At 40.9% G+C, this 25,081-nt stretch overlaps 4 protein-coding genes across 5 annotated transcripts; 1 reads left to right on the plus strand and 3 right to left on the minus strand.

Annotated features, from left to right (window-relative positions):
* Nucleotides 1–286: 286 nt before the first annotated feature.
* Nucleotides 287–3,843, minus strand: LOC108817850 (multiple C2 domain and transmembrane region protein 16). Its single transcript, XM_018590666.2, has one exon. It carries the CDS (start codon nt 3,594–3,596, stop codon nt 462–464), a length of 3,135 nt encoding a protein of 1,044 aa, XP_018446168.1. The 5' UTR covers nt 3,597–3,843; the 3' UTR covers nt 287–461.
* A 3,628-nt stretch (nt 3,844–7,471) lies between these two features.
* LOC108817986 (putative disease resistance protein At4g11170) lies at nt 7,472–12,482 on the plus strand. 2 transcript variants are annotated; one of them, XM_018590828.2, is made up of 4 exons: nt 7,472–8,458; nt 8,764–9,874; nt 9,985–10,287; nt 10,383–12,482. In XM_018590828.2, the coding sequence occupies exons 1-4, from the start codon at nt 7,983–7,985 to the stop codon at nt 11,982–11,984; spliced, it is 3,492 nt and encodes a 1,163-aa protein (XP_018446330.1). In that variant the 5' UTR covers nt 7,472–7,982; the 3' UTR covers nt 11,985–12,482. The 2 variants fall into 2 exon arrangements, with proteins under 2 accessions (XP_018446330.1, XP_056847096.1); XM_056991116.1 differs by having other exon boundaries at nt 8,316–8,508.
* Nucleotides 12,483–12,704: 222 nt separating this feature from the next.
* Nucleotides 12,705–17,127, minus strand: LOC108817566 (5-methyltetrahydropteroyltriglutamate--homocysteine methyltransferase 1). The gene is made up of 12 exons (XM_018590291.2): nt 16,977–17,127; nt 15,994–16,368; nt 15,806–15,893; nt 15,424–15,551; nt 14,944–15,335; nt 14,661–14,824; nt 14,486–14,566; nt 14,227–14,393; nt 14,048–14,153; nt 13,668–13,918; nt 13,378–13,579; nt 12,705–13,290 (listed from the first exon to the last, which is right to left on the minus strand). The coding sequence occupies exons 2-12, from the start codon at nt 16,341–16,343 to the stop codon at nt 12,922–12,924; spliced, it is 2,298 nt and encodes a 765-aa protein (XP_018445793.1). The 5' UTR covers nt 16,344–16,368; nt 16,977–17,127; the 3' UTR covers nt 12,705–12,921.
* A 2,397-nt stretch (nt 17,128–19,524) lies between these two features.
* LOC108817389 (uncharacterized) lies at nt 19,525–25,013 on the minus strand. Its single transcript, XM_018590058.2, has 3 exons — nt 24,820–25,013; nt 21,403–24,534; nt 19,525–21,175 (listed from the first exon to the last, which is right to left on the minus strand). The coding sequence occupies exons 2-3, from the start codon at nt 24,493–24,495 to the stop codon at nt 19,913–19,915; spliced, it is 4,356 nt and encodes a 1,451-aa protein (XP_018445560.1). The 5' UTR covers nt 24,496–24,534; nt 24,820–25,013; the 3' UTR covers nt 19,525–19,912.
* Between the last annotated feature and the right edge of the window lie 68 nt (nt 25,014–25,081).

The following is a 25,081-nucleotide window of genomic DNA, read 5'->3' on the forward strand; positions in this document are numbered from 1 at the left end:
GGCATTTTTTATGAAACAAAATGAGTATTAATTTTTAAACTTTCTTTGAAAAAAACTAAGTGTTGGTATATGCTGACTAGTGAAAGTTAGATGACAAAAAATAAAAAAATGACAAAAATGCAGTTGGTGAGCTCGTGTTGTTGAGATAAACATGTCCACCAACAACGTTTTTCTTAATCACAGTTTTGTTTTATTTCCTCACGTTTATCACACACCTCTAAAAGTAGGTTTGTAATTTAACTATAGGTGTCCCTTAGCTTTTGTATTTTGTAAAACGCATATGCTCTTGGAAGTTAGGAACTGGAAGTAGTATATAGTCGAACTAATGTCCTGTAATAACCCAAGAAGGCCCAATAAGCTTAAACAACCCAAACTATATACAATCTGCGCCACAAAAATACCCACTTCTACTAAAATGATTCGAAAACATATTTTACTGAATAACTCGCGCGTTTAGTCCATCACATGAGCCGATCAGATAACGAAGGTAATCGCCGGAAAAAGTTTATCACCGGAGAAGGTTTCCTATCACGGAATATTGGATGCCTGAAGTAATAAAACCCCGACGCCATCGCCACCATCTTCGTCGGCATCAGATACAACACCAACGCCACCACTAAACACAGCCCCACGAATATACCCGTCGCTCGTGGATCCCGCCACGTCACCAAAGCCTGCATCTTCTCTCCCTGCGCCGCCACCTCACCAAGAATCGTCTGAACTCTAGCTCCGACCGCTCGCAGCTTATCGTACCTCGACCGGACCATCTCCGGCGGCCGGTTGCTCGGGACGACGTCAAACTCTTCATCCAGCTCCTCTCTATCGGCTGCGTCAGCTAGGGAGAGTCTCGGATCGAAGTGAGGAAGAGCGGCGCGTGACCTGAACCTGTAGTTCCACGCTCCGATTACGAACAAGTAGAAAGCTATTGTCGGAACAATGAGATCCGGGAACCAAATCAGCATCACGACAAGCGCGTGAACGAGGAGAGTCGCTGTCGGATTCTTCCAAAAACGCGTGTCATCCACCCATCGCGCCACGTCAACCATTCCGGCGACGACGTTGACAATTCGGAGCCAGTTTGCTCGGACTTTGCGCATACTGAAAGTCTGTGAATCGGCGTCGAGCATGTAACGTACGATCTCAGGCCTTAGAGGAGGTTCAGATCGTGACAAGTGTACGGCCAGTATCTTCACGGCGGTGTTTCTCAACATGTCTTCTTGAAACAGAGTCAACGGTTTGATGTGGTGCATCAAAGGCAACAATGGTTGGGTGTACACGTGTAAGAAATCAAGCGGTGGAGCTGATCTCACGAATCTAACGGCCAATTCTATCTCCCCTAGTTTTTTAACGCCTCCGTTAACTAACATCAGCAGGGGATACGTATTTCTATACGCTTTACCCGTCTCTAAGGTAGATATACGTATACGCACTTTTCCTATACGAAGATCTTGACGCGTGGCGTCTTTTATCCCGTCGATTTCGTATACTCCCCAGCTATCGAAGACTCCTACGGTCAGGACTGTACACGGATCGTAAACTTTCCACGTATACTGCTCGTTCCACTTCGGATCTAGTGAATCCGATACAGTTCGGGTACGGACCCATTTGGAACCGTATTTAGCCACCGTGTACGCGTCCGTCGATCCTTTTCCATTCACCGTCTTCATCGGCAGGAGATTCTTGCAACCGATCACACCGAGCTCGACGATCCCAACCGCCGGTTTCCATAGCTGCCTCGCCGTCGGTCGGTAATCGCTACACACGTGCGCCGCCTCGTCCATCACGTGATATCCGCCGTCGAAGCAGAGCCTCAGGTGCACTCTCGATCTGTTTCCTCTCTTCTCGTCGTTCGGATCCTCGAAACCGAACCATCTGGACGCGACCAAACGCTCGTCGACGCGCCTCTCGATCGCGGTGAGCGGCACGTGCGCCATCCCGACGGTGACCGGTCCTTTCGATGTCCGATACTCCAATGTGAAAACAAGCTGATCGGCGAAAGGCTCGGCGGCTACGAAGAGTAGATCTTCGTTCCATGACGGCGCTCCGTTACGAGTGACGGCGGGTTTGGTTTTCTGCACTTGGAAACCTAACTGAGCTTTCAGTTGAAACGACGCTTCCTTAAACGCCGTTAACTGAGGAGCTAACAGATCTTGAGCTTCCATCACAGTGGCGCGGAGATACCACAGCTTCGGCGACATGTAGACTTTCGCACGTGCCGTCACGTTTCCCGCGGTGTCAGTCTTCCACGCGTCGGGGAACGATTCGTCAGCTTGAGTTCCCGTCCACGTGGCGAGCATTAGATCCCCGTGGTGAGCTCCACCTCCCTCGAGACGGTACCACTGCGGCGCTAACGGACTATCCGGCGGGTCTCGGAGCGGAATCTCCGATACGTCGAAGCAGATTCCGCCGAGGAAGTGGCTGGTGTCGGTTGCCTCCCACACGGAGATCTCGAGGATCGGAGAGGAAGAGGAATCGGCAGAGTCACGGAGGAAGGCGAAGGTTTGATCCCACTCGAATGTTGACGTTTTTCTGGCCGGTTTTGACTCGATGGTTGTGCCGGAGAGTGAGATCTTCGTGATTGGTGTCCCGGAGGTTGGTAGCGACCGAGCTTTCACGACGCGGACGAAGACGTAATGCATCTTCTCTACTAGATCGAACGTGGACCGTTCGATCGTTGATACGTCGGAGATCTCTGAGGTGTAACTTGCTGTTTCTGATAAGCTTCTCGGAAGTGGTTGCGGTCCTCCTCCGGTTTTAGTTTTGGGTATGGAACCGGATACGGATCTGGAAATGGTGACTCCTGGTAACGGTGATCGCGGCGCCGAAACCCAGCTCTCCGCGTCGCTTGTTTCAAGCAGAATGTCTTCACTTTCCGGTTGATTCTGTGGTGGCTCTTCCGCCGGTGATTTTTGGTCTGACACTGGCTCGAGCACAGGTGGTTCTTCTCCAGCAACCGTAGCATTTTCAGGTAACGCCGGTGAGGCCTCCTCGTTAGGCTTAGGAGCCTCCGGTGGTGGTGGTGGTGATGGCTCGGTGGTTTCTTTTACTTCAGCAGAGGCATCTTTTGTCTCTGGTGGTGGTGGTGGGTTAGACTCGTCTGGACCTTCTGCCTTAACCTCCTCTTCCTTCTCCTCCACCACCGGTTCAAGAGGAGCTACCGCCGGTTTAGAAGCAGGAGGAGCAGCCTCGTCTGCGTAATAAATCCGAATCCCGATCTCACCTTGGACAAGATTAAACAAACTCTTCTTCTCCAAAGGAAAGTATATCAAAGCCTCTTCTCCTTTGGATACGAACTGATCGGACCCGAGACGGATCCTACCGAGGAAGTTGTTCCTCCGAGTGGGTCCAAAGTTCTTGTCGTGGTACATGTCGATCTCGAGAACATCGTTAAAGACCGGATGAGAAGGCTTTTTCGCGAGGCTGAACTCGAGAGACTCGTTCCAAACAGGGTTTAAGTCACGGACTATGGTCCGTGTGCGTCGTCTCTGGCCGTAATAGTCGACGACAACGTAAGGACTTGACGTTCCGTGGCCGTCTTTGGGTGTGAGGTCTTTCGCGTCTACAATTTCTACTACCAGCTTGCGAGTTGTTGCCATCGTTTTGTCTTATTGAAACTGTTGTTTCATGCATGCATAGGATTTGATTGAGCTGAGTTTGTCTGGAGATTTAGGCTTTGTGAAAAGAGAGAGATAAAGGAGAAAGATAGTGGGGAGCAGAGGAGGTTTGATTTGCAGGATTAGTGGCTTATGTTAAGAAAAGAGTGGGAAAAGAATCAAAAAGAGAGAACAAAAAAGTAAGAGAAATTAATATTTTTAGGTATATCTGATAGGAAAGAGCCTGTGTTTGTGTAGTATGTATATATGTTAAATGTAATAAAGATTTCATTGAGATATTCGCTGGTGATACGTTATGAATGTAATAAAAACATGACAAATGTCCAAGTTGGTGCATGGCTGCATGCAACATTTGAAACTGTCCAATCGAATCAGTGTTGGTTTCTTTGTAAATTTCTATCTTGGTTGTACTCAATGTAAAGAATTAAGCCCCAAAGTCTCATATTTTCATTAAATTCAGAAATAAAAACCGTGTGCTTATTAACTTGATATAGAAGCAACTCCAGACAATTCAAACTCTGTTTTTCTATTTCTTCTATTGTTGTGTTTCTCTTTTTGCTTTTCCTTTTCTATTTGTTAATTGGAAACACATTCACATCTTTCTCTTTTCGGTCATAGATTACGTAATTCCTTACTTTCGGCTTTTATTTTTCTAAGTTGCTTTTGACTAAATGAAGATTCTTTCATTGTTCTTTAATCGCTTTAATACAGAAGGAGATTGAAAATGGTGAAGGAGATTGAAAATTGGTGGATGACACCAAGGGCATGTCAGATTTTAGGCAATTGCTTTTATCTCTCTTCAAAAGTGACTGGTCTCTTTGTCTCTACTTTTTTCTCTCGAATCTCACCGACCTTAGGGAGACTTAATAATACCCTCTTAACTAGTTTCTCTTATCAACATCGCCCATATTCCAATGGTGATACGCGACAAGCGTAAGTAGGGATGGAGATTCATTGACAAAACTATCCCCATGACGCAAGAAAAATGTTCTTAATCCTCTAATTGTTTGATGGGTTTATATAAACAAATGATACAGAGCGGCGAAGTGACATTAAGAAATAAATAGAATCATTCAAGTAAATAGTATTGTATTCATTAGGGAACATCATGTCATTTGTTCATATGACCGTAACGCAATGTAAAGAAAATTCCTTTTTTTTTGCACCGGTAGGTACTGAGGATCAAGAGTAGAGAGACTCAAGTTCAGATTTAAAAGATTCAGAAATACTGATTTTCTAGAACTTATAGCTTGAAAGTTCGTTCGTATTCGTAGCAGCCTCATACTGAAGTAACTGCCCTTTGTGGGCTGAGTCTGAGTAGGAAACCCACCCCAAATTTCACAAGAAGTGTATTTTGAAGATGCATACATGAACATGTTTCCAAAACTTTTCAGAATATTAATATTTGTTTATTTTCACTATTAGGTTGTCTTTTTTTTTTCTTTAGAATATTAACGTGACTTTCTTTCACTTCAGTCAATGTGGCTTTGATATAAGAAGTAAAGCATACATGAACACTTCCCAACGCTATACAAGAAATTCAGGTAAAATTTAGAGGGCTTACATAGCTATATCTGATCGAATATGAATACCAATGAAGTAAATATAAGTTTACGTGATAGATAATCCATGGCGTGAGGTAAGTACAAACTCGACTGCTTCATTGGGAATTTCTTGTATAGCCTCAAGAATTAGAGAATATTAGTTCTCTATTAAATTAAATGAATTTTCAACTTTAAATCAATTAGCAATGAGAGATTGGCCTATATTGGCTATCTATTTCTTCTAAGTTCTTATGCAAGAATTCGTCCCTTATTTTCTTATTGGAGAATATGCATTTCTTGTAAAATTCTGAACGTGCACTGTCATATCGTATTGAATAATGCACACATATTTAGGTCAATAAGAAGCATCATTCAATTTTATTTAAATATAAAATGTTAGATTTCATGCGATAAGCCAAATAAAGTACAATGATATAAAATTCTACGGGTTATAGATTTCAATTGTAACACTTGATGTATTTTGTAACATTTAAACCATAGTGAGTAGATTTCTCTTTAAGTTAGTGATTCTCTGTTTTTCTATACTCCCTCTGTTCCATATTATTTGATGTTTTATCTCAATGCACAAATATTAAGGAAAACTATTTTTTTACTAAAAGTATTACTAAATTATAATTTAATTTAATTATAAATAGAAATAATAAAAATTCAATTGGTTACACAGTTTTTGATAAAGCTAAAATTGCATAGATTTGTGCAAACATCATCTATTATGAAACGACAAAACTTTTCTAAAACATCAGGTATATTGAAACGGAGGGAGTATGAATCAAAAATAAGCATGTGGAGGAACACACTTCTAGGTATGACCATGGTGTTAAAATAGACGTTGAGATAAAATAATCTACAGTATTTATGATCACGAAATCATCCAAAGGGTTACAAACAAACATAACGCTTGTTCTATCTTCTCTGCATTGAATTATTGTGATCATTTAAGTCACAAACCCCTTTTTAAGAATTTGAGATTGCACAAATGTTACTCATATTCTTATTTAAACATGGAACAATTTTGGCGCTGGTGGGAAATAGTGGAATTTGTAATTCGGTTTAACCTATATTCGGTTTATAGCTCTAGAATCGATTCTAGAGATTAGGACTTTTAAAACAGTGGTGAGTGCATTCATATCTCTTTTTTTTTTGCAACATTTTACTTTTTCTTTTAATTTTAGGCTAATTCTCATATTAAGAATGTAAATCACAGGTGAAAACAATGAAAAATTCAAACACGTCAGTCTCTGAGGTAATAGAGAATTGTATAGAAATCCATTTTTCTCAAACGAGTTACCATCTTCAGACTATGATCTGTTAGTAGGAATAAAACACATGTGGAACGGATAAACTCAAAAACTATCTTGGCGAGAATGATGTTGACAAGGCAATTAGATATGTGTACGATGGTTTATCCGAGAAACACAAATATTTGTTCGGTTCGTTGAGAGGTTCCAAACGTTGGGGTAAGAATGACGCCATGTTCTCGCTTGCGGGGAGGGAGTGGGGCGTGGAGGAGGAGATACAAACCCTTGCAGACTTGGCGCTCATCTCTATATCTAGTGAATGAGGTATCTTAATGCACCATGTAGTAGAAAAGCATATGTGGGAAATGTCTACTCTTGTTTGCATATAGAATTACAACAAAAAAAACTATACTTAGTCTATGGTGGCTAGTAAAGAAACTTATGCACCAGAGAAACTTATGTGGGAAATGACTACTTTTGTTTGTATATAGAATTTTTTTAAGAAAACCTAAACTTATTCTATGGTGGCTAGCAATTTTTGCAGAACATGGTGCAAACATGAATGCAGCCATGATATATTCAGAGAGGGGGAATAATGATGCACTATTACGTTAATGTCTTCAAGATTGTTGGTCATGTTAAGTTGTAGGAAAAGAATCAAAAAGTTTTCCTACCTTTCCAATATGCCTATGATGTGGTACTAGGCGGCCTCTTAGCCGGTGTATATGGTGTCAATCAAGCGGAAAAAGTTTGCATAAAAGTATTTACTCACAGGAATAGTCCTAGAATTCCATCTATTTTCTGGGTTTGAAAAAATACGGATTTTTAAGAACGGGAATCTTATGATATGTTAGGAATCACTTATGATAGTCATCCTCAGGCCGAAAAAGAATAAATATTGAATGCTTAGTGGGTTTGTAGATGGATGTTTTAAAGAGGTGTGTGTAGGCCCAAAAACATGGCCACTAATATTTTACAAGAGGTGTGTGAAGGCCCAAAAATTTGCCCGTTTTCTGAATAAGCCCACCGAAATAAAAAGTCAGTTTGTTTTCTCAGTTCTTACTGTACATTATGGAATTCCCAGTCAGCGAGAGCGGAGAAGAATGGATGGAGCCTCTTCCTCCTCTCTATATCGTTCGAAAAGAATTGCTCCGATCTTTTCGTTTTCAACGATTCTCTCTTCTTTCTCCTGTTTGCAATTTCAGCTCGGTTTTCTTCTGTTTTGGCTTTCTCGAGGATTTTAGATTCTTCGTTACGGTTTAAGCCTAAGTTTAGTTGTATTGAGTTAAAACCATTTGGTGAAATTAGAGTTTTTTTGCTATTCAACGCTTTGTTTGGTTGATATTATATGAAACGTGCTCCTGTCTTCTTAGTACTCTTACGGGTTTTGACTTTGTAGACATTTCCTGTGGGGAAAGTTTCCACGAATTTATGTAGGCTTGACTTTTTATAGTAATGCAATATTCCATGGTTCATAACAAACTCTGCTACAAAAGGTGTGACTTTAGTTCAGAGAAAATATATATTGGCAGAGTCTTGTGATTAGGTTTCAATCATCATCAATCATGTCTTCGTCTTCTTCTTTGTGTCCCCCTCGCCAATGGAAATACGACGTCTTCCCAAGTTTCAGCGGCCAAGACGTCCGTAGAAACTTCCTCAGCCACTTGCTCGGCGAGTTCAATCGCAAGGGAATCAACACGTTTGTGGACGATCAAATCAGGAGGAGTGACTCCATCGGCCCTGAGCTCGTACGAGCGATAAGAGCATCGAGGATCGGCATGGTCATCCTCACCAAGAACTACGCTTCTTCAAGCTGGTGCTTAGATGAGCTGCTGGAGATTATGGAATGTCGGGAGACTGCAGGTCAGAGAGTGATGACGATCTTCTACGATATGAATCCATCTCATGTGAGGAAACAGAGCGGGGATTTCGGGGAGGCGTTCGAGAGAACTTGCGTGGGGAAAACAGAGGAGCACAAGAGGAGGTGGAGGGAAGCTTTGACTAATGTTGCCAACATACTCGGCGAGGATTCACAGAAGTGGTTAGCCCTCTCCACTAATGTTTTCACCTTCCCCTGTGGTGGACTAGATTGTAAGTATCATAAGTTTTCTTCTTAGCTATTTTGAACTTTTGGATGAAGTTTAGCTGATAGGCAATTGAAACCTTTAGTCTTGTGTGCATAGGATGCTGCTTCTTATGTAACTGCGTGTGCATAATAAAAGATAGGGCATACTTGCAGGGTAAAAAGTTAGATTTTCATGACTGCTAGTTCTTTTCCCTGTGTGTGTATCAGAGTCATGTTCCAAATTAATAAAGGAATGATATGTTCTCCTGATCATTTTTCAGGGATAGCGAAGCTGCTATGATTTTAAAAATTGCTACAGATGTTACTAACATGCTGAACTTCACGCCGTCGAGGGATTTCGATCATTTGGTTGGAATGGAAGCTCACATAGCGAAGATGAGTTCTTTGTTATGTATGGAGTCTAATGAAGTGAGGGTGGTAGGGATGTGGGGTCCTGCAGGAATTGGCAAAACCACTATTGCCAGAGCGTTATATAACCGAGTTTCCAGCGACTTTCAGCTCAGTGTTTTTATGGAGAATGTCAAGGGGAGTTATAGCGGAAATGAGCTTGACGGTTACAGCTCGAAGTTGCGGTTGCAAGAACAGTTCCTTTCTAAATTGCTGACTCTCAAGGATATGAGGATAAATCATTTAGGTGTGGCAGAGGAGAGGCTAAACTCCAAAAAAGTGTTTATTGTTCTTGACGATGTCGATAAACTAGAGCAGCTAGAAGCCTTAGCAAATGAACCTCGGTGTTTTGGTGCTGGAAGTAGGATTATAGTGACCACTGAGCACAAAGAACTTTTTAAGGGGCATGGTGTCAACTATATTTATGAGGTGGACTTTCCGTCTGGGGATGAAGCTCTACAGATCTTTTCTCAATCGGCCTTCAAACAAGATTATCCGCCGGAAGGATTCATGGAGCTTGCAGTTGAAGTTACAAATGTCACTAACCATCTTCCATTAGGACTCTGTGTTTTAGGCTCATCACTGCGAGGTAAAAGAAAAAGTGAGTGGACAGATGAACTACCTAGCCTTAAAGCGAATCTTCATGGCGACATTGAGAAGATGTTAAGAGTCGGCTACGATAGCTTAGGTGATGATGATAAATATAAATCTATATTTCTCCATATCGCATGTTTATTCGATGGTGAAGGAGAGGATCGGGTCATTCAGCTACTTGATAATCGTAACTGTGATATTAAATATGGACTTCGTGTACTTGTGGAAAGAGCTCTTGTATATATATCAAGCGACAAACGTGTTATGATGCACCATCTGCTACGAAAAATGGGCAGAGAAATAGTTCGTAGGCAATCTGCTCACGAGCCTGGGAAACGTCAATTCCTTATAGATGCTCAGGAGATTTATGACGTTCTTGCTGATGAGACTGTAAGTCCATTTATGTATTTTTGTATATATCATCTCGCTCATATGGCTTTCTGGATATGTTCGAGCAGGCAAAACTGTTGTGATTAATTTCCTGACGTATTTTATTTCAGGGTACAGGAAGTCTGTTAGGCATATCATTCAACATGTCTGAAACTAGCGAGTTATATCTGGGAGAGCGAGCCTTCCGTGGGATGCATAATCTTCAAATTCTAAGATTCTATAAGAAATGGTCCGATAAAACCAGGCTCCATTTACTTGAAGGTTTGGATTGTTTGCCTCTACCTCGTAAACTTAAGTTGCTTCATTGGGAAGCATGTCCTATGAAGCAGATGCCGTTTCAGTTTCGTCCAGAATGTCTCGTTGAAATCAACATGAAAGAGAGCAAACTTAGGAAGCTATGGGAAGGAGTCCCAGTAAGTTCCTTCACAAACTTCACATACAGTACATTATGATTTTGTAGAAATGACAGCAGTTCTGACAGTTCTCTCGGGTCTTTTCTTTCTTTCAGATGCTTAGAAGTCTAAAGAAAATGGATTTGAGTTATTCCATTAGTCTGGATGAACTTCCTGACCTTTCAGAGGCAATATTTTTGAACCATTTGGATTTAAGGAATTGTGAAAGCTTGGTTAGGCTTCCTTTTTCTATTTGGAAACTTGGTTGGTTAAAGTTCTTACACCTTCACTCCTGTAGAAACTTAGAGCCTCTTCCAGCAAACTACGCGTTGTTCTCTCTAAGTCACCTCGACACTGGCTCATGCTCGAAATTTGTGGATTTTCCAGAGATCTCTAGTTCTATTGAACGTCTCAATGTGTCCTTTACTCCCATAGCAGCAATGCCTCCATCAGTTGAGAACTGGGGTTGTCTTCGTAAGGTGGAAATGATTGGTTGTGAAAATATTACAGAGTTCCCACGTTTTTCGTACACTGTCACTAAGTTACATCTGGAATGCACAGGAATAAAAGAAATTCCTCCGTGGATCTCGGATCTCTATGGACTCAAAGTATTGTCGATGGCCTTTTGCACAGAGCTGCTAGAGATCTCTCCAAATATTTGCGAGTTAGGAGAACTCAAATCACTTAATTTCAAAGGTTGCTACAATGTAAGGGAGTTCCCTGCAGAAATCTTTCAGAGCTTCTGTATATGGCATGAGTTGGAGTTGACATTGGTGGGCATTGGCGAGAACAGTTTGCCTACATATACACCTGAGGAGACCGAAGATTTCCCATTAAGGCTGTATCTGTCTGAGAATGATTTTGTCAGTTTTCCAGATTCTGTCGTGAAGCAGGTACAATACCTTTGTCTTAGAGACTGCAGAGAACTTGAGTCGCTCCCAGACCTTCCTGACTCGCTGTCAGAACTGCACGCAGATAATTGTGTGTCTCTTGAAAGTTTATCTCAGTCTTCTCGTTCACCTCACGATCCAAAGCTCATCCTCAGTTTCATCAACTGCTCGGATCTGGATGAAGAAGCGTATGAACTAGTCATCCAGCAATGGGCTTGCGGTTATGCAGTTCTACCTGGTAGTGAAGTGCCTGACTGCTTCATTCACCGAGCTAGTGGAAGTTCTCTAATCTTCCATTTAAACCCATATTTAAACCCCTGGAATTTATATGGATCCTTGAGATTCAAGGCCTGTGTTGTTCTTTCCCCGGGAGATGAGCTCGATGATGTGCCTTTTTGTAGTTTCCAAATATCTTGTTACGTAAGAGGCAGACATTCCACCACTGTCTATGAATGGCCAGAGATATATGTGGATAGATCAAATGATCCGCTTCTGGAGGATCATCTGTTTATACTCAACTCTTATTTCACGCTAGAGGGAGACAACATCCCTGAAAGCGAGATGCTTTTTGATTTCAGATGCTTGGGGATGAAAGTATATCCGGACACCGTATCCTCCAATATATTGGAATGTGGTGTACAACTCTTGGAGCCTTGTTCTTGCAAATACGACGGCATAGCTCACCCCAAGGTATCGACTATTCCTCTGAAGGACGATGAAGGCAACAACAAGAGCATTGCAGAGACAGGGAAAACCAATAAACGAGCGAGGTCAAGTGATGCAGAGGAAGTAGAGAAGACGAGCAAAAATCTGAGAGTCAGCAATTGAGAAATATGGGCGAAAATCTGAAGAGACCCATATTGATGCTTCGTGTGTGTTATTGATGTCATGTGTGACTCTAATTTAGTTCCTTAAAAGCTTGAACTGTTGTGCTGATTGATGGTTGTTAAATGTTGCTGTCTGTGAAAAGTGACAATACTTGTTATTAGGAAGGAAGCGCACTGCGCCTAATTGGTATTGGGAGACAAAGTATGACGGCTGCAGGAGGTGATTCTGGAAACGCACTATGAAACATTGTGATGTTGACAGACCAGTTCCACATTGGCGAGTTTTATGTGGCACTGTGTGATTGTTATCTATGATGTAATGCATCTTAAATTGTTACATTTTTGGTCGAACACGCTTGTGTTTGTGTTCGGCCAAGTTGTTCTTCAGTTCTCATTTGCTTGTGTTTGTATCAGTTTCCTCTGTGTGCATTTGTAAAAAAAATAAGCTTTTTCAAAACTTGTCATCCTGCCCTAGTCCAATGGTGAAACTGTTTCAGGATTTTTTTTCTATTCATTTTGCTATTCCCATCTACGTTAAAAATACTTTATTCAAGCATTGTAAAAAGTTCGTTTGATTCAATTGTTGATGATTACGGCATGGCTTCCTCCCAGTCATAAATCAATTCCAGTTTAATGGCTTGTTGATGTGTATGTTTGGTTTCTGGACCTCAGAAGTTGCAAAATTGAAATTTGATTTCGAATGCTTATTTGGTAGTAGTCCTTGTCTTAACAAGAATCAATCTTTTATTTCCTTTCAGAGAAACACAAACATTGCAGCAAATCCAAAAGATGCCATATCACAAACAATACGCATCAAAACTAACTTCGACTAAATATTTTTGTAAAAAGTAATTAAAGCAAACAAAACACAAACCATTATAGAGAAACGAACTCCTTTTCCTTCTTCAGACCATCTTCATCTCATTTCAAACTTTTCTTCACTTGGCGCTGGCGAGCTGGGAGCGGATGAGCTTAGCCGCATCAACCATGTTCTTCAACGCAGGCTTGACCTCTGTGTACTTACGGGTCTTGAGACCACAGTCAGGGTTCACCCAAAGGATGTTCTGCTCTAGGACAGCAAGCATCTTGTTCACTCTGTCCGCGATTTCCTCAGAGGATGGTATTCTTGGAGAGTGGATGTCGTAGACACCTGGACCAATTCCAGCACCGTACTTCACTCCCTCACGGAAGACAGAGAGAAGCTTCTCATCGGATCGGGAGTTCTCGATGGTGATCACATCAGCATCCATGTCGATGATGGAGTGTATGATGTCGTTGAAGTGAGAGTAGCACATGTGAGTGTGGATCTGCATAACACCACCACCATAAGATAAAGACAAAAAAAAACATTGCACTTCAGTAGGTACGAGAGAGATGTGTTAAGGGAGACAAACCTGGGTAGTGTCTTGGACGCCACAGTTGGTGATTCTGAAGGAGTGAACAGCCCAGTCCAAGTAGAAAGCATGTTCGGATTTCCTGAGTGGTAATCCTTCTCTGAGTGCAGCCTCATCGATCTGAATGACATTAATTCCACCTTTCTCAAGATCCTCAACTTCGTCCTTGATGGCCAAAGCGATCTGGTAACAGGTTTCGTGCCTACAAAAGTTTCCAGTAATATACGTTTTAGTCATTTAGTTGTAAGCTGTGTTTGTTTCAAACTTGAGATTTTATATTTTTTATTTACCTGGGTTGGTCGTTTCTGACGAAGGACCAGTTAAGAATGGTGACAGGGCCGGTAAGCATACCCTTCATTGGGCGAGAGGTCATGCTCTGAGCCATTGCGGACCAGAAGACGGTCATTGCCTTGGGACGGCTCACATCACCGTAGATAACTGGTGGCTTCACACAACGAGATCCATAAGATTGGACCCATCCGTTTGCAGTGAAGGCAAAACCAGACAATTGCTCCCCAAAGTACTCAACCATGTCGTTTCTCTACAAATTTATTGAAACATGTCTCGTCAGGAACATTAACAAGGACTACCAGCGATAACTTTGAATTGTCAGTACTCTACTTCGAGGGTTCAAGCAATAACATATAACATTAAAAAAGAAAAAGCTCACCTCTGGCTCTCCGTGAACGAGAACATCAATGTCAAGTTCCTCTTGGAGGTCAACAACTTTCTTGATCTCTTCCTTCATGGCCTTAACATAGTCCTCCTCGGAAACCCTATTAAAGAGAGATTCACCGTTAGTATCATACCGTTAAAGGAAATACCAGGAATAAAATTTAGGAGACTTACTTCTTAGCCTTGTATTCTCTGCGAACTCTCCTGAGTTCTACAGTCTGGGGGAAGGATCCAATGGTGGTGGTTGGCAGGATTGGGAGGTTAAGCTTCTTCTGTTGAGCATCTAACCTAGCGCTAACATTAGTTGCACGACGGTGGTCTGAGCCCTTCAAAGCAGCAGCCTGAGATAACAAATCAGAAACCATACCGATTAGTAAACGCTAAGGAGAAATCTTTAACTGTGGACATGGCTGAGGTTTGACGTCAAACTTACGGCCTTCTGAACACCCTCGTTGGTGACTCTTGGGGAAGACCTCCTTGAAGCCAAAGCAGCAGCGTTGGCGGAGAAAAGGCCCTGAAAGGGAATTCAGTATTAGCGTTGTACTGTGTACCAAATCATTACCATTGAATAATTATTCAAGGATTGAGTAGGTAGATAAAATTGCTACCTCATCCTTCTGACCAGCCAAAGCCTTGGCCAATGCGTTCACTTCAACGATCTTCTGGGCAGCAAACGCCAACCATGACTTGATTTCGTCGTCAAGCTTGGTCTCGTTTACAAGATCGACGGCGGTGTGGAGAAGAGAGCAGGAGGTTGAGACCACAAGCTTGTCTGAATCAATGCAGAAAGATAACAGATCAATTGTTTGAAATACTTATTTCTGAGTGATCCCTTAGTCTAATGTCGGGTGACTCAGGTAAAAGGCAGATGATTTTGGAAGCACTTATTACCTTTTCCAACAACACCCTCAAGTGCCTGCAAGGTGCTGAGAGACGCAGCAAAGTCATTGGCCCAGATGTTCCTTCCATCAACAACACCAGCGAAGAGGTACTTTCCCTCGGGGAAACCTGCCTTGACCAAATCAAGGGTCTTAGTCCCACGAACCAAGTCAAATCCAAAGGCAGTCACACCCTTCAACGAAGTTAGGGTCTTGTATGCTTCAGCGGGGATATCAGCGAAGTAGGTCTCAACAAGAACATTCAATCCAGAAAGAGTTGATTCAAGTTCAGCATAAGCGCCGGTGAAGGCCTGAAGTTTGTGACCCTCAAGATCCATAACAAGAACAGGCTCGTCAAGCTGAATCCAGGTGGCACCAGCAGCCTTAAGCTCGGTGATCACTTCCCTGTACACAGTGGTAAGTCAGAGGGTCATTAATAACCTCAAGGACATGGACTAGAAAGTAAAGAAATAAAATAAAAGTGATTTCATACTTGTAGACAGGAAGAATTTTGGGGAGAAGAGAGAGAAGGTCAAATGACTTCTCCACACCCTTGGCAGCCTTAGAAAGCAACAAGTAAGAGACAGGGCCAACAAGTACAGGGACGGTGTCAACACCAAGCTGCATAAACATCAAAGCTTATCGGATCAGAACTTTAACCAGAGCCAAACTAACTTCTAAGAGCTATTCTATCAACCAAGTGTGGTTTGAGAATAAGCAAGCCAGTGAATTTCTTAACGTATTAACATCCTCTGTGAAACACCATTTTAATGAATCTAATCTTAAACACTAAATCCAGGAACTAAAACGCCCATGATCTCTAATAAACAGTAATTTCCTAGGAAATGGATAATAATGAAGAAAAAGATACGTACTGCCTTGGCCTCCTTGTACTCATTCACAGCCTTGTGAGATGCGTAAGAGAACTTGACGTCAGGGCCCAACTCAGGAACAATGTAATGGCTGCACCAATGAAACATCATATCATTACATTATTCCACAAAAACTATGAACAAAACTAAAAAAAAAATATCACTGCAAGAGAAAAGTTGGAGAGACTCACTAGTTGGTGTCAAACCACTTGGTCATCTCCATGGCGGGAACAGAGGCGTTACCTCTAGCCATGGAGAAGTAAACATCCAAACCGATCTCACCACCGGCGAACCCGTATCTGGGTGGAACAGCACCGAGCATGGCGGTGGTGTCGAGAACCTGGTCGTAGTGAGCAAAGGTGTTGCTGGGGATGTACTTGGTCCCAGCCTCAGACATCTGCTTCCAGATGGAAGACCTGAGGTCAGCTGACACCTTCTGAAGATCCTCAGCTGTGCTCTTCTTATCCCAGAATGATTCCAACGCGAACTTGAGCTCTCTCTTGGGGCCCATACGTGGATATCCAACAATGTGTGACGCCATTTTGATTATTTTCTTTTTTCTTTTACTGCATCAAACAGAAAGAAACAAGATCAAAATCAAATAGTAAAATACATTCTCTTTTTAATAACTTTGTTAATATAATAATAATAATAATAATAATAATAATATAATAATAATAATAATAATAATAAGTTTCATACTCCAAGAAAGCTGCAACTACAGTTCACGTGTTCACAAAATAAAATAAAATAAAATCGAAGAGTATTAGCCATAGCAGCTTTTGTGGTATCAATGATTGAATGAGTCCACTTCAAAGTAGAATCGAAACTTTTAGATCAAATCACATGCAACATTTGGAGTTTTCAAAGCGGATCTAGCACACACGAGCTTAGAACAATGATCATATTCAAAGAATGGCTATAGATCGCAAATCAGATCCAAATCTCCAGATCGACCGACACAAAAAAACTCAGATCTGTAATCGATGAGCACTCTCACCGGTTAGATCTCAGTGATAAACACGCAATACGAACGAACAGATCGCGAAACAGAAGACGATATTCAAATTCAAATCACACTCGATAAGTAATAACAACATGGAGACAAAATGGGAAAGGGGAAGGGAGCTAAATAAGGGAGACGTAGGGAAGCCATAAAATCTCGGAGACGTACCTCACGGAGGAAGAATCGGAGCAAGTGGTTGGTGGCTAGGCTACGAAGAAGAGAGAGCGAGGAACAAGAGTGGCTCTGTGAGGTTTATTTATAGAGATGCATCATTAGCCCAGATCTGGTGGTGGATATTTTAGGCAATAATTTTTCTATTTATTCATTTTTACTCTCTTTCTTTATGCGTATTATTAATTTTTTGAGATTATTTTCTTACCAAAATTATTACTTTCAGATTTTAATGGTAAAAATAGGAACCTCTATGGACAATACAACGAGTAATTTTATTTCTTCTTCGGTGTAATTTAGTTGGGTGTGTATTTTTTTAGCCTTCATCACATTTAAATTGTGAACAGTTTATACATGGATCTTTGGATTATTTTTAAGAACGAATTTTTAGATGATATCTTAACGAATTGACAGGAATATCTTAGTTACAAATTTGTAAAATACCGAGTGGTGGTATTAAAAATGTTGATTAGTAAAGTTCAAATCATTTTTTGACAGCAGTAAAGTCCAATAATCATTTAATTTAAAAACGTATTTATAAAAGTATATTAAAACGATTAAATAGAGGATTAAAACGTGAAGGAGAGTTGGTGTGTACATATACATAAGGGATTAGTAGTAGTGGGGGTGGTGGCGTGGGTCCCACGGAGGTTGGTGGAGATTCACATTTCACAGTGAAGTTTCGAGTAAATACGGCGGCGTTTAGTGTCGGCCCGAAGAGTATCGAGGCCCGTCGTCCCGCAGCGTTTTGGAAAACCTGATTACTATTTTTCGAGAAAAAAAAAAGTTTGGAAAACCTGATTACTATTAGTTAGTGCATTATTTTGAATGAAACCTGACTATTATTATTGATAAAGTTAGATTCATACATGTTAAAAGTTTCGTTAGTTAATATGTAATTTTTCTTCTTTTTAACGATGATGAATCATTTTCCTCTTCATATAAAATATTCATGTTTTATGAAATTGTAATTAAATTGGTCCGATTATATATAGTAGATGGAATAGAGAAAAATTATTATGTTGGGTGAAAATAGTAGTAGGTAAACAAAAGGGAGATTATGGACCCATGATGTATATGCTATTGTTTTAAGATTCATAAACGAAGTGATGAGTGGTCTTCCATCTTGTTGTTTGCTTGATAATTTGGCCACCAAACTTTGATTCTTATAAATTTTATTAACTTCACCGATTCCCTTTGATTACATGTTACTTTTTACATCTTACCTTACTTTTCGGATTTTATTTGTGTATTAGATTATGATGATTAGTGATATTCATAAGACTCAAAATCCATATCACATACTGCTAATAGATTACTACGAATAAAATATTTATGCATAGTGGTATAACTATGTTATCTCTTATACCAGTCGTTAATCTTCAGTTTTATCACGTAACTCAAAGTCTAACCTATAGAATAGCACAGACACTACTTGATTATTATTATTATTATTTTGGATCAAACACTACTTGATTATTATAAAGCTCTTCTGCGGGACTTGTAAGAATATTCTACGTTCAACAACTAGTTTGGAACTGAGAAGGTCTACTTTAAGAGAGAATGTTGTCGCAAACTCAGAAAACAGTCAACAAAGTGCTGCTTTTTCCTTATGGACGCCAACAAAATGCTTATTAAAGGGTTTTGACACAATATGGATACTAACTTGTTGAACAAAAAAAAATGGATACTAAACTATAGGCTAGTATTATGTGCTAGTTTTATTACTAGTAGTTGTCGACCGCACGACACATAGATTTAACAGCAGTTACATGTGACTTTACAAGAAGATTTGCATATGCATCCTTAAAGTTGTTTTGTCGGTGGATTTAGATCTACCATCATAACAACAGCAAAAGTCGTACGAGCATTTAATGAAAATTGACCTTTTTATTTTCATTTTATTGTTCTGAAACTTAAACAGTAATACTATAAAACAGCTCAAACACAAAAAGAAGATCTGTAATGTAATTTGCGAAATTATTGAACTAATACAATACGTACGCGTATTGTAAAATTATACGATCATATTATATGGTATACGCCTCACTTATTTTTTTGGCGATCTTGAGTTTGGCAGATCGTATAATAAACGAATCACAAGATCCAAAAATATACTTATTGCTGGATTATTAAACTTTGTGATTAAACTATGATATATACATGCTTTTAACCATGTGGCATAAAAGATTACATGATTACAGATGCATTATGATTTGAATTAAAATTCTGATAATTTAAATAATTCATAAATCTTTTGTATGTTAATTTAAAGAACCTAAAAATACAGAAATCATTCATCTAAATCTCAATCATAAGGCTCCATGTTAAGAAGTGAGTATAAAACATGAAAATGAAAGCCAACCACTTTTTAGGTAGAGTCCATTCTTATAGATTACACAATCCCTATAGCTAGAGTTGTGAACTGAATCAACACCAAACCCGATCAGTTCTGAACCACATCCCTAACATGATAATCATCCCAAAAGGATGAAAAGAACAACGATGAAGAGCAACTTTACCTTTTAAACAATGTTTAAAGAAAAACCCAAACAACAATACACTTCTCATTTTCTCAGGCTCATCACAAATAGTTTAGAACAGACCCCCCAAAAATGAGAAAATACTTAAAAGTCACAAACCAAAAGACCTTGAAACAAACAAAAAACTCTGAATAGTATCAAGAAATACAAATCAATCAAATCAATAAATATGGAAGCTGAAACACGAGAAAAGGAAAACACACACACACACACACAAAACCAGGAAAAGGAGAAAACTTGGTACAAAAAATGAATAGCGGCTTCTTCCTGCCCCTTTTAAAACAGAGCACACAGTCTGATGATAAAACAAAACCAAGAAGTGCCTACCATTACCGTGTAACAAACATATATTCACTAGGAGTTGAGTTGTATTACCCTTAGAATTATTTTTCAATCTGAGTCACTTGAACTAGAGCTTGAGCTTGAAGAATCGGACTTACCCTTCCCCTTCTTCTCCTCTGTCTTTACTTTATACTCTGCGATGCTTTCCCCTAAATCTTCAGGAGTTTCTTTGGACTCAGGACTCTCTAAAATCCCATCAATGTTGCTTGAGGTCTCAGCTTTTGCTTCTTCAGTCACAACTTCATCGCTTCTTAGTGTTACATTACTAGACTCAATGGCTTCTGTGGGTGCCACCTCTCTTTCAGAGATTACTTCCATTGCCATCTCCTCCTTTGGTTCTGAAGGTTTTGGAATTTCCTCCAGTGATCGAGCTTCTATAGACGATGCATCGTATGATGTGGTTATCTCTTTCGGTCTACTTTCCTCTTCTTCTTTCTCAGGTGTGTTCGTCAGATGAACATTTGTCTCATCAAGATATCTTTCTTCAACTAAAGACCCTGACGGTTCCATTTCAACTGCACGTTTGGTTTCTCCAGACCCACCATCTGATCCTGGCGACATTGGTTGCTTGCCCATGCTCTCTACAACAGCCTGATTCATAGCAGTATCTAGATCATCTTTCGACGTAGCTTCCACCACTGTTAAATCTGACTTGGCCTCTGTTGAGTTTTCAGAGTTTTCATGAGCCAACTGGTCTTGAATGGTGCTTGGGAGTATAACATCCTCAACCTCAGATCCTTCATGGATCTGCTGGAAAGCAGATTCTCTGTCTTCAACAGATCCCGCTTCAAGAACAGGCAGAGCTTCCGTCTGTTCATTAGCAGTGTCTGATCCTATTGAAGATGGCTCAGGTTCAGAATTTGGCACAACTTCTTTAGCACTGAAGTCTAAACTCGTGTCAAGTTCAGACAACAATCCTTCTTCATCAATCTCTTTTATCTCGCCTGCCTCTTCAGTGATAACTTCAGGAGGACTTTGAGATATTGCATGTAAATCTGTAAGCTGATCTAACCGCTCTGCTTCTTCGGTGATAACTTCAGGAGGACTTTGAGATATTGCACGTAAATCTGTAAGCTGATCTAACCGCTCGACTTCATGGTCAAGCCCCTCATTAACAGTTTCTTGGAAGAAGTCCGCCTTCGAGCCTTCACCAACCATAGGTGTTTCGTACTCAGGAGACTCTGCCGGAGATGAGGATGTGTCAGATGTCAAACAAGATAACTCGGCTGTATCCTCAGGAGCATCGTGATCTTCGTGGAAAGTGATGTTGCGGGAAAAGACCACACTAACAGGAGCTTCACGTGCTGGTATCTGCAACAACGCAGCACAGTGATATATCAGAGTCTGCGCCGAAAAGGTTGTTGTACAAGTAATTAATTTCGTATATTCCCTCTATTATTGTGTAGGTTATGATGTTAAGTATATCACATAAAGTATTTTAAGGTTAGAGGAGAGCAGTAGAGAATCGTATACTAAACATATCAGGTAAATGTTGTAGTAATGACCATCTACAAGAGAAGATAAGTTGCATGACTTACTTGATCTTCACCAGGTTCAAGGGATGATTGTTCAACCACTGATTTATCTGACCAGGTCGGTTCTCTATCTGATTCAAATGGAGTCGTTTCTTCGGATCCCACATTTTGTGCACTAGTATTCACACAGTCTACTTCAATATCCATAGTTTGGTTGGGGTGTGTTTCTTCCTTGGCATCAGAAACTGATGACTGAACTGGATCTTGATCCACTTGTGGAGCATATTCGTCATCAAATGAATGCGTATCAACATACTCAACTGCTCCAGAAGACAAAGTGGCGTAGCTGTCAACTGGTATGTCTGCACTGGATGTTTGAGGAGTGGCTTCATCTTTTTGTTGATCCTCTTCCTCCTGCATTATGCCTTCAGCTACTCCTCTGTTTACTGAAGTTTCAGCTTTGTCATGTACCACATCAGGTGATTCTTCCAGTGTAGCCACATGCTCCATCGTGTCACCATATCCACAAGGTGAACTTGTATGCTCAACTTGAAGATGTTGTTCAACTATCCCTGTAGATACTACTTCCTCTTCTGTAGGAGAAACCGAGTCCCCCAAAGATTCACTAACATCTAGCGCTCTGGTATCTACAGCCTCTTTCACTTCTTCATGCAGCTCTTCAAGATCTTCTTGACTAGAAACAGATAAAGAGCCATCCTCCTGGTGATCAGCATTCTCGTTCTTATCCAAAGGTAGAGAGGACGGATCAAGTAAGGCTTCCTCAAATTCAGACACTGAAACAGTTGAGTTCTTTTGACCATCAAATACAAGGCTTGCCTCTCCTGTAACATGCGTGCTACTCTCTCCAACTTCCCTTGTACTTGTTTCAGTCTCACCAGAACCTATGCTTTCAGAATATACTTCACGTTCATTATCTGCATTTTCTTGTACTTCTTCGCCATTATTTCTACTGGCTGAGGGAGGACTCGAATCATAAACAGGTTTTTCGTGGTGGTCACCCACCAAATCACAAAGCTCATGAATTGCTGACTCCTCCAACGAGGGGAGTGCAGTAATGAAAGCAGGCGCTTCATCATGGTGATAATCACCCTCCATCCCTCTTGCAACGTGAATATCTAATCCTCCAGAAGAAGTACCTGATTTGTCATGAAGATCAGCTTTCTGCTCTGAAATCAACATTGCTTCATTCTCATTAGTATTGGCTCTCTCTTCTTCCATCTCTGATACAGATGAATCGCTATCACTGGAGGCCTCTTCATCATGTTTTGTCTTATCAGAAGTTTCTCCGTCCGTCATATTTGATTGATCATGGTGTGTAGTAACCTGTGTTTCTGCACTTCCCAGTATTATCTCAGCCACATGATGATGAAGATTTTTGCTATCACCTTGTTCATCAAAATCGGAATCTTCTGAAGAATGGCTTTTTTCATCATCATGGTCAGAAGCTTTTTCATCATCATGGTCAGACGCCATATCAGTTTTAGCTAAATCTGTTTCTCGATCAGCATCATGCTCATCCACCTTCTTTTCTTCATACTCCAGGATTGTGCAGACAGATTCAGTATCAGGTACAGAACTGACTTTTGATTCACTCACTTCACTGAGCTGCCTTTCAAATGGATAATAGCTCGCTCTCTCATGTGCTAGTCTCTCCAGCACGAAGAAAGGTCGTAGCCTATCATGTCTAGGACCTCCTCCGAGCATTGATGGACCTACACTAAAACTCTCATGTCTTCTGAACACTGGCTCCTTACGTTGTGGAGAAGAGAACTCTTCCTCGAAACCGTCACCCTTGAGGTCTGGCTTTTCTTCATTTGGCTCGTACGGAAGATCAAACGGGTTTCTCCTCGCGAACATAATGGACGGAGCAGAGCCAGGGATAGGTGGTAGTCCCATATCATCATACGAAAGATCAAATGGATTCAGCCTTGCGGTTGAGATTGGCGGCATATTAAAGGGAACATCATCAGCACAGTCAAAATCAATCAGGTTTCTCTCTGCCATCATTCTCATATTGTTGCGAGACCTTCTCCTGGCGATAAGACTCTCCAACCGTTGGTTTCTTTCAAGCTCGAGACTTCCTAGATCCATGACATTCTTTTGGTCAGCCTCAGTCCATGTGATTGGTGATTTACATTCGTCGTCCTTCTCTTCCTTCTTCCCCTCTTCCTCTTTGTTGTTGTTGTCGTCTCCCTCTTCTCCATGACTTTCGCTGTTAACATCAGACTCCACTCCTTCATCACTACTACTACTACTCATATCTGGCTCCTCTGAAGTTGCATCTGATCCTTCAAGATCACGACCTGGATTCTCAGAGTGTAAAAGCGGGTGAAGCTCATCAAGCATGGGGATGATGTCTGTCATAGAGGGGTCAGGTGAAGAACTTTCCGCACCATCAGAACTAGAATCCAGTGAGTCGTCTGCATCATCATCATCCTCGCCCTCCTCATGCCTCATTGGTCTCCAAGGTGAGACTGGAGATACATCCTTTGAATCCTCCTCCATCATTTCATCTAAAGATCCACCAATTTTCCTCGGCTGTTCTGCATCATGCTTCCCATCATTTCCAATAAACTTCTCCTCTTCTCCATCTCCCTTCTTCTCCAAATCCAAAACAAATGCTCTCTCCTCAAACTTAACCTGACTCTCACGTTTGACCTCATCAACCAAAGGCCTGTAATCAAAATGTTGTTCCTCAACCTCATTCAGCTGGTTTTCCACTACTCTGTCAGCATCACCATTTCCATCTTTCTCCGTGCTCACCAGCCTCTCCACCGTAAAACTCTCGTCGCCACTCTCAACAACAACAGTAGGATCCCTCGAAACCTCAGTTCTAAAAGGAGCAGCCTCGTGAACAGTAGTTTCCGGCTCTGCTGTTTCGATCTCGATCTCAGGTATAATATTCGGCTCTCCGAAACTAAGAATCGCCCCAAGCAAAACGAATGTGCAGACCAGAACAGGAGATGCAGCCAGCAAGGGAGAAAATAAAAGAGGACAAGCTCTATACACAAGATACAAACCCCCAACACAGCCAAGGAGAAAGGGATGACTGCTGATCCATCTATAGGAAGTTCTGATCACGATCACAAATAATCTCCGTATTTGAACTCTGAACTCAGACCGATCACTGATCATCTTTATTTTCCTTCTTCTTATTCTCCAGGTTGTTTGAGTCTGTATAAAGAAGTAAGAGCAACAATCACAAAATCACTATAATAGAATAAATCTGAAACGAAGTTGACAGAGCTTTTTACACAGTTCATAAACTTCAAATTAAATAAAGAGAGCAGTGTTGATCGTATTTTTTTTATGATCTGAGATCAACATTTATTAGATATGCAACTTTCAACCATAAGTAATAATAATAATCGGATCTAACGCACACGAGTACAGAAACAAGGTAAAATCATTTCACTCAGATGCGAGAATTAGATCGAGTATTGTGGCGAACTCACTCACCAGTCTCACCAGCAAACAGATCGTGGACAAAATAGTTTGACTAAACCATACAGTGAAGAGGAAGAAGAAAGAATAATAGTGGACTTTCTTCCTTTACAGCAAAACAAATGTAATTCTTCGTTGGCCTCTCTTTGTATCTGCTGATATTACGGTGGTGGCGGTGGCTACTTTCGGCACCATTATTTATTTTTGATATTCCATTTATTAAACGCAGGTTTTTCTTTCTGCTTTAATAAATTACGCTGTATTTCAAAATTAGAAT

The sequence above is a fragment of the Raphanus sativus genome, chromosome 7 (assembly GCF_000801105.2).
Source record: "Raphanus sativus cultivar WK10039 chromosome 7, ASM80110v3, whole genome shotgun sequence".
Classification (NCBI taxonomy): Eukaryota; Viridiplantae; Streptophyta; class Magnoliopsida; order Brassicales; family Brassicaceae; genus Raphanus; species Raphanus sativus.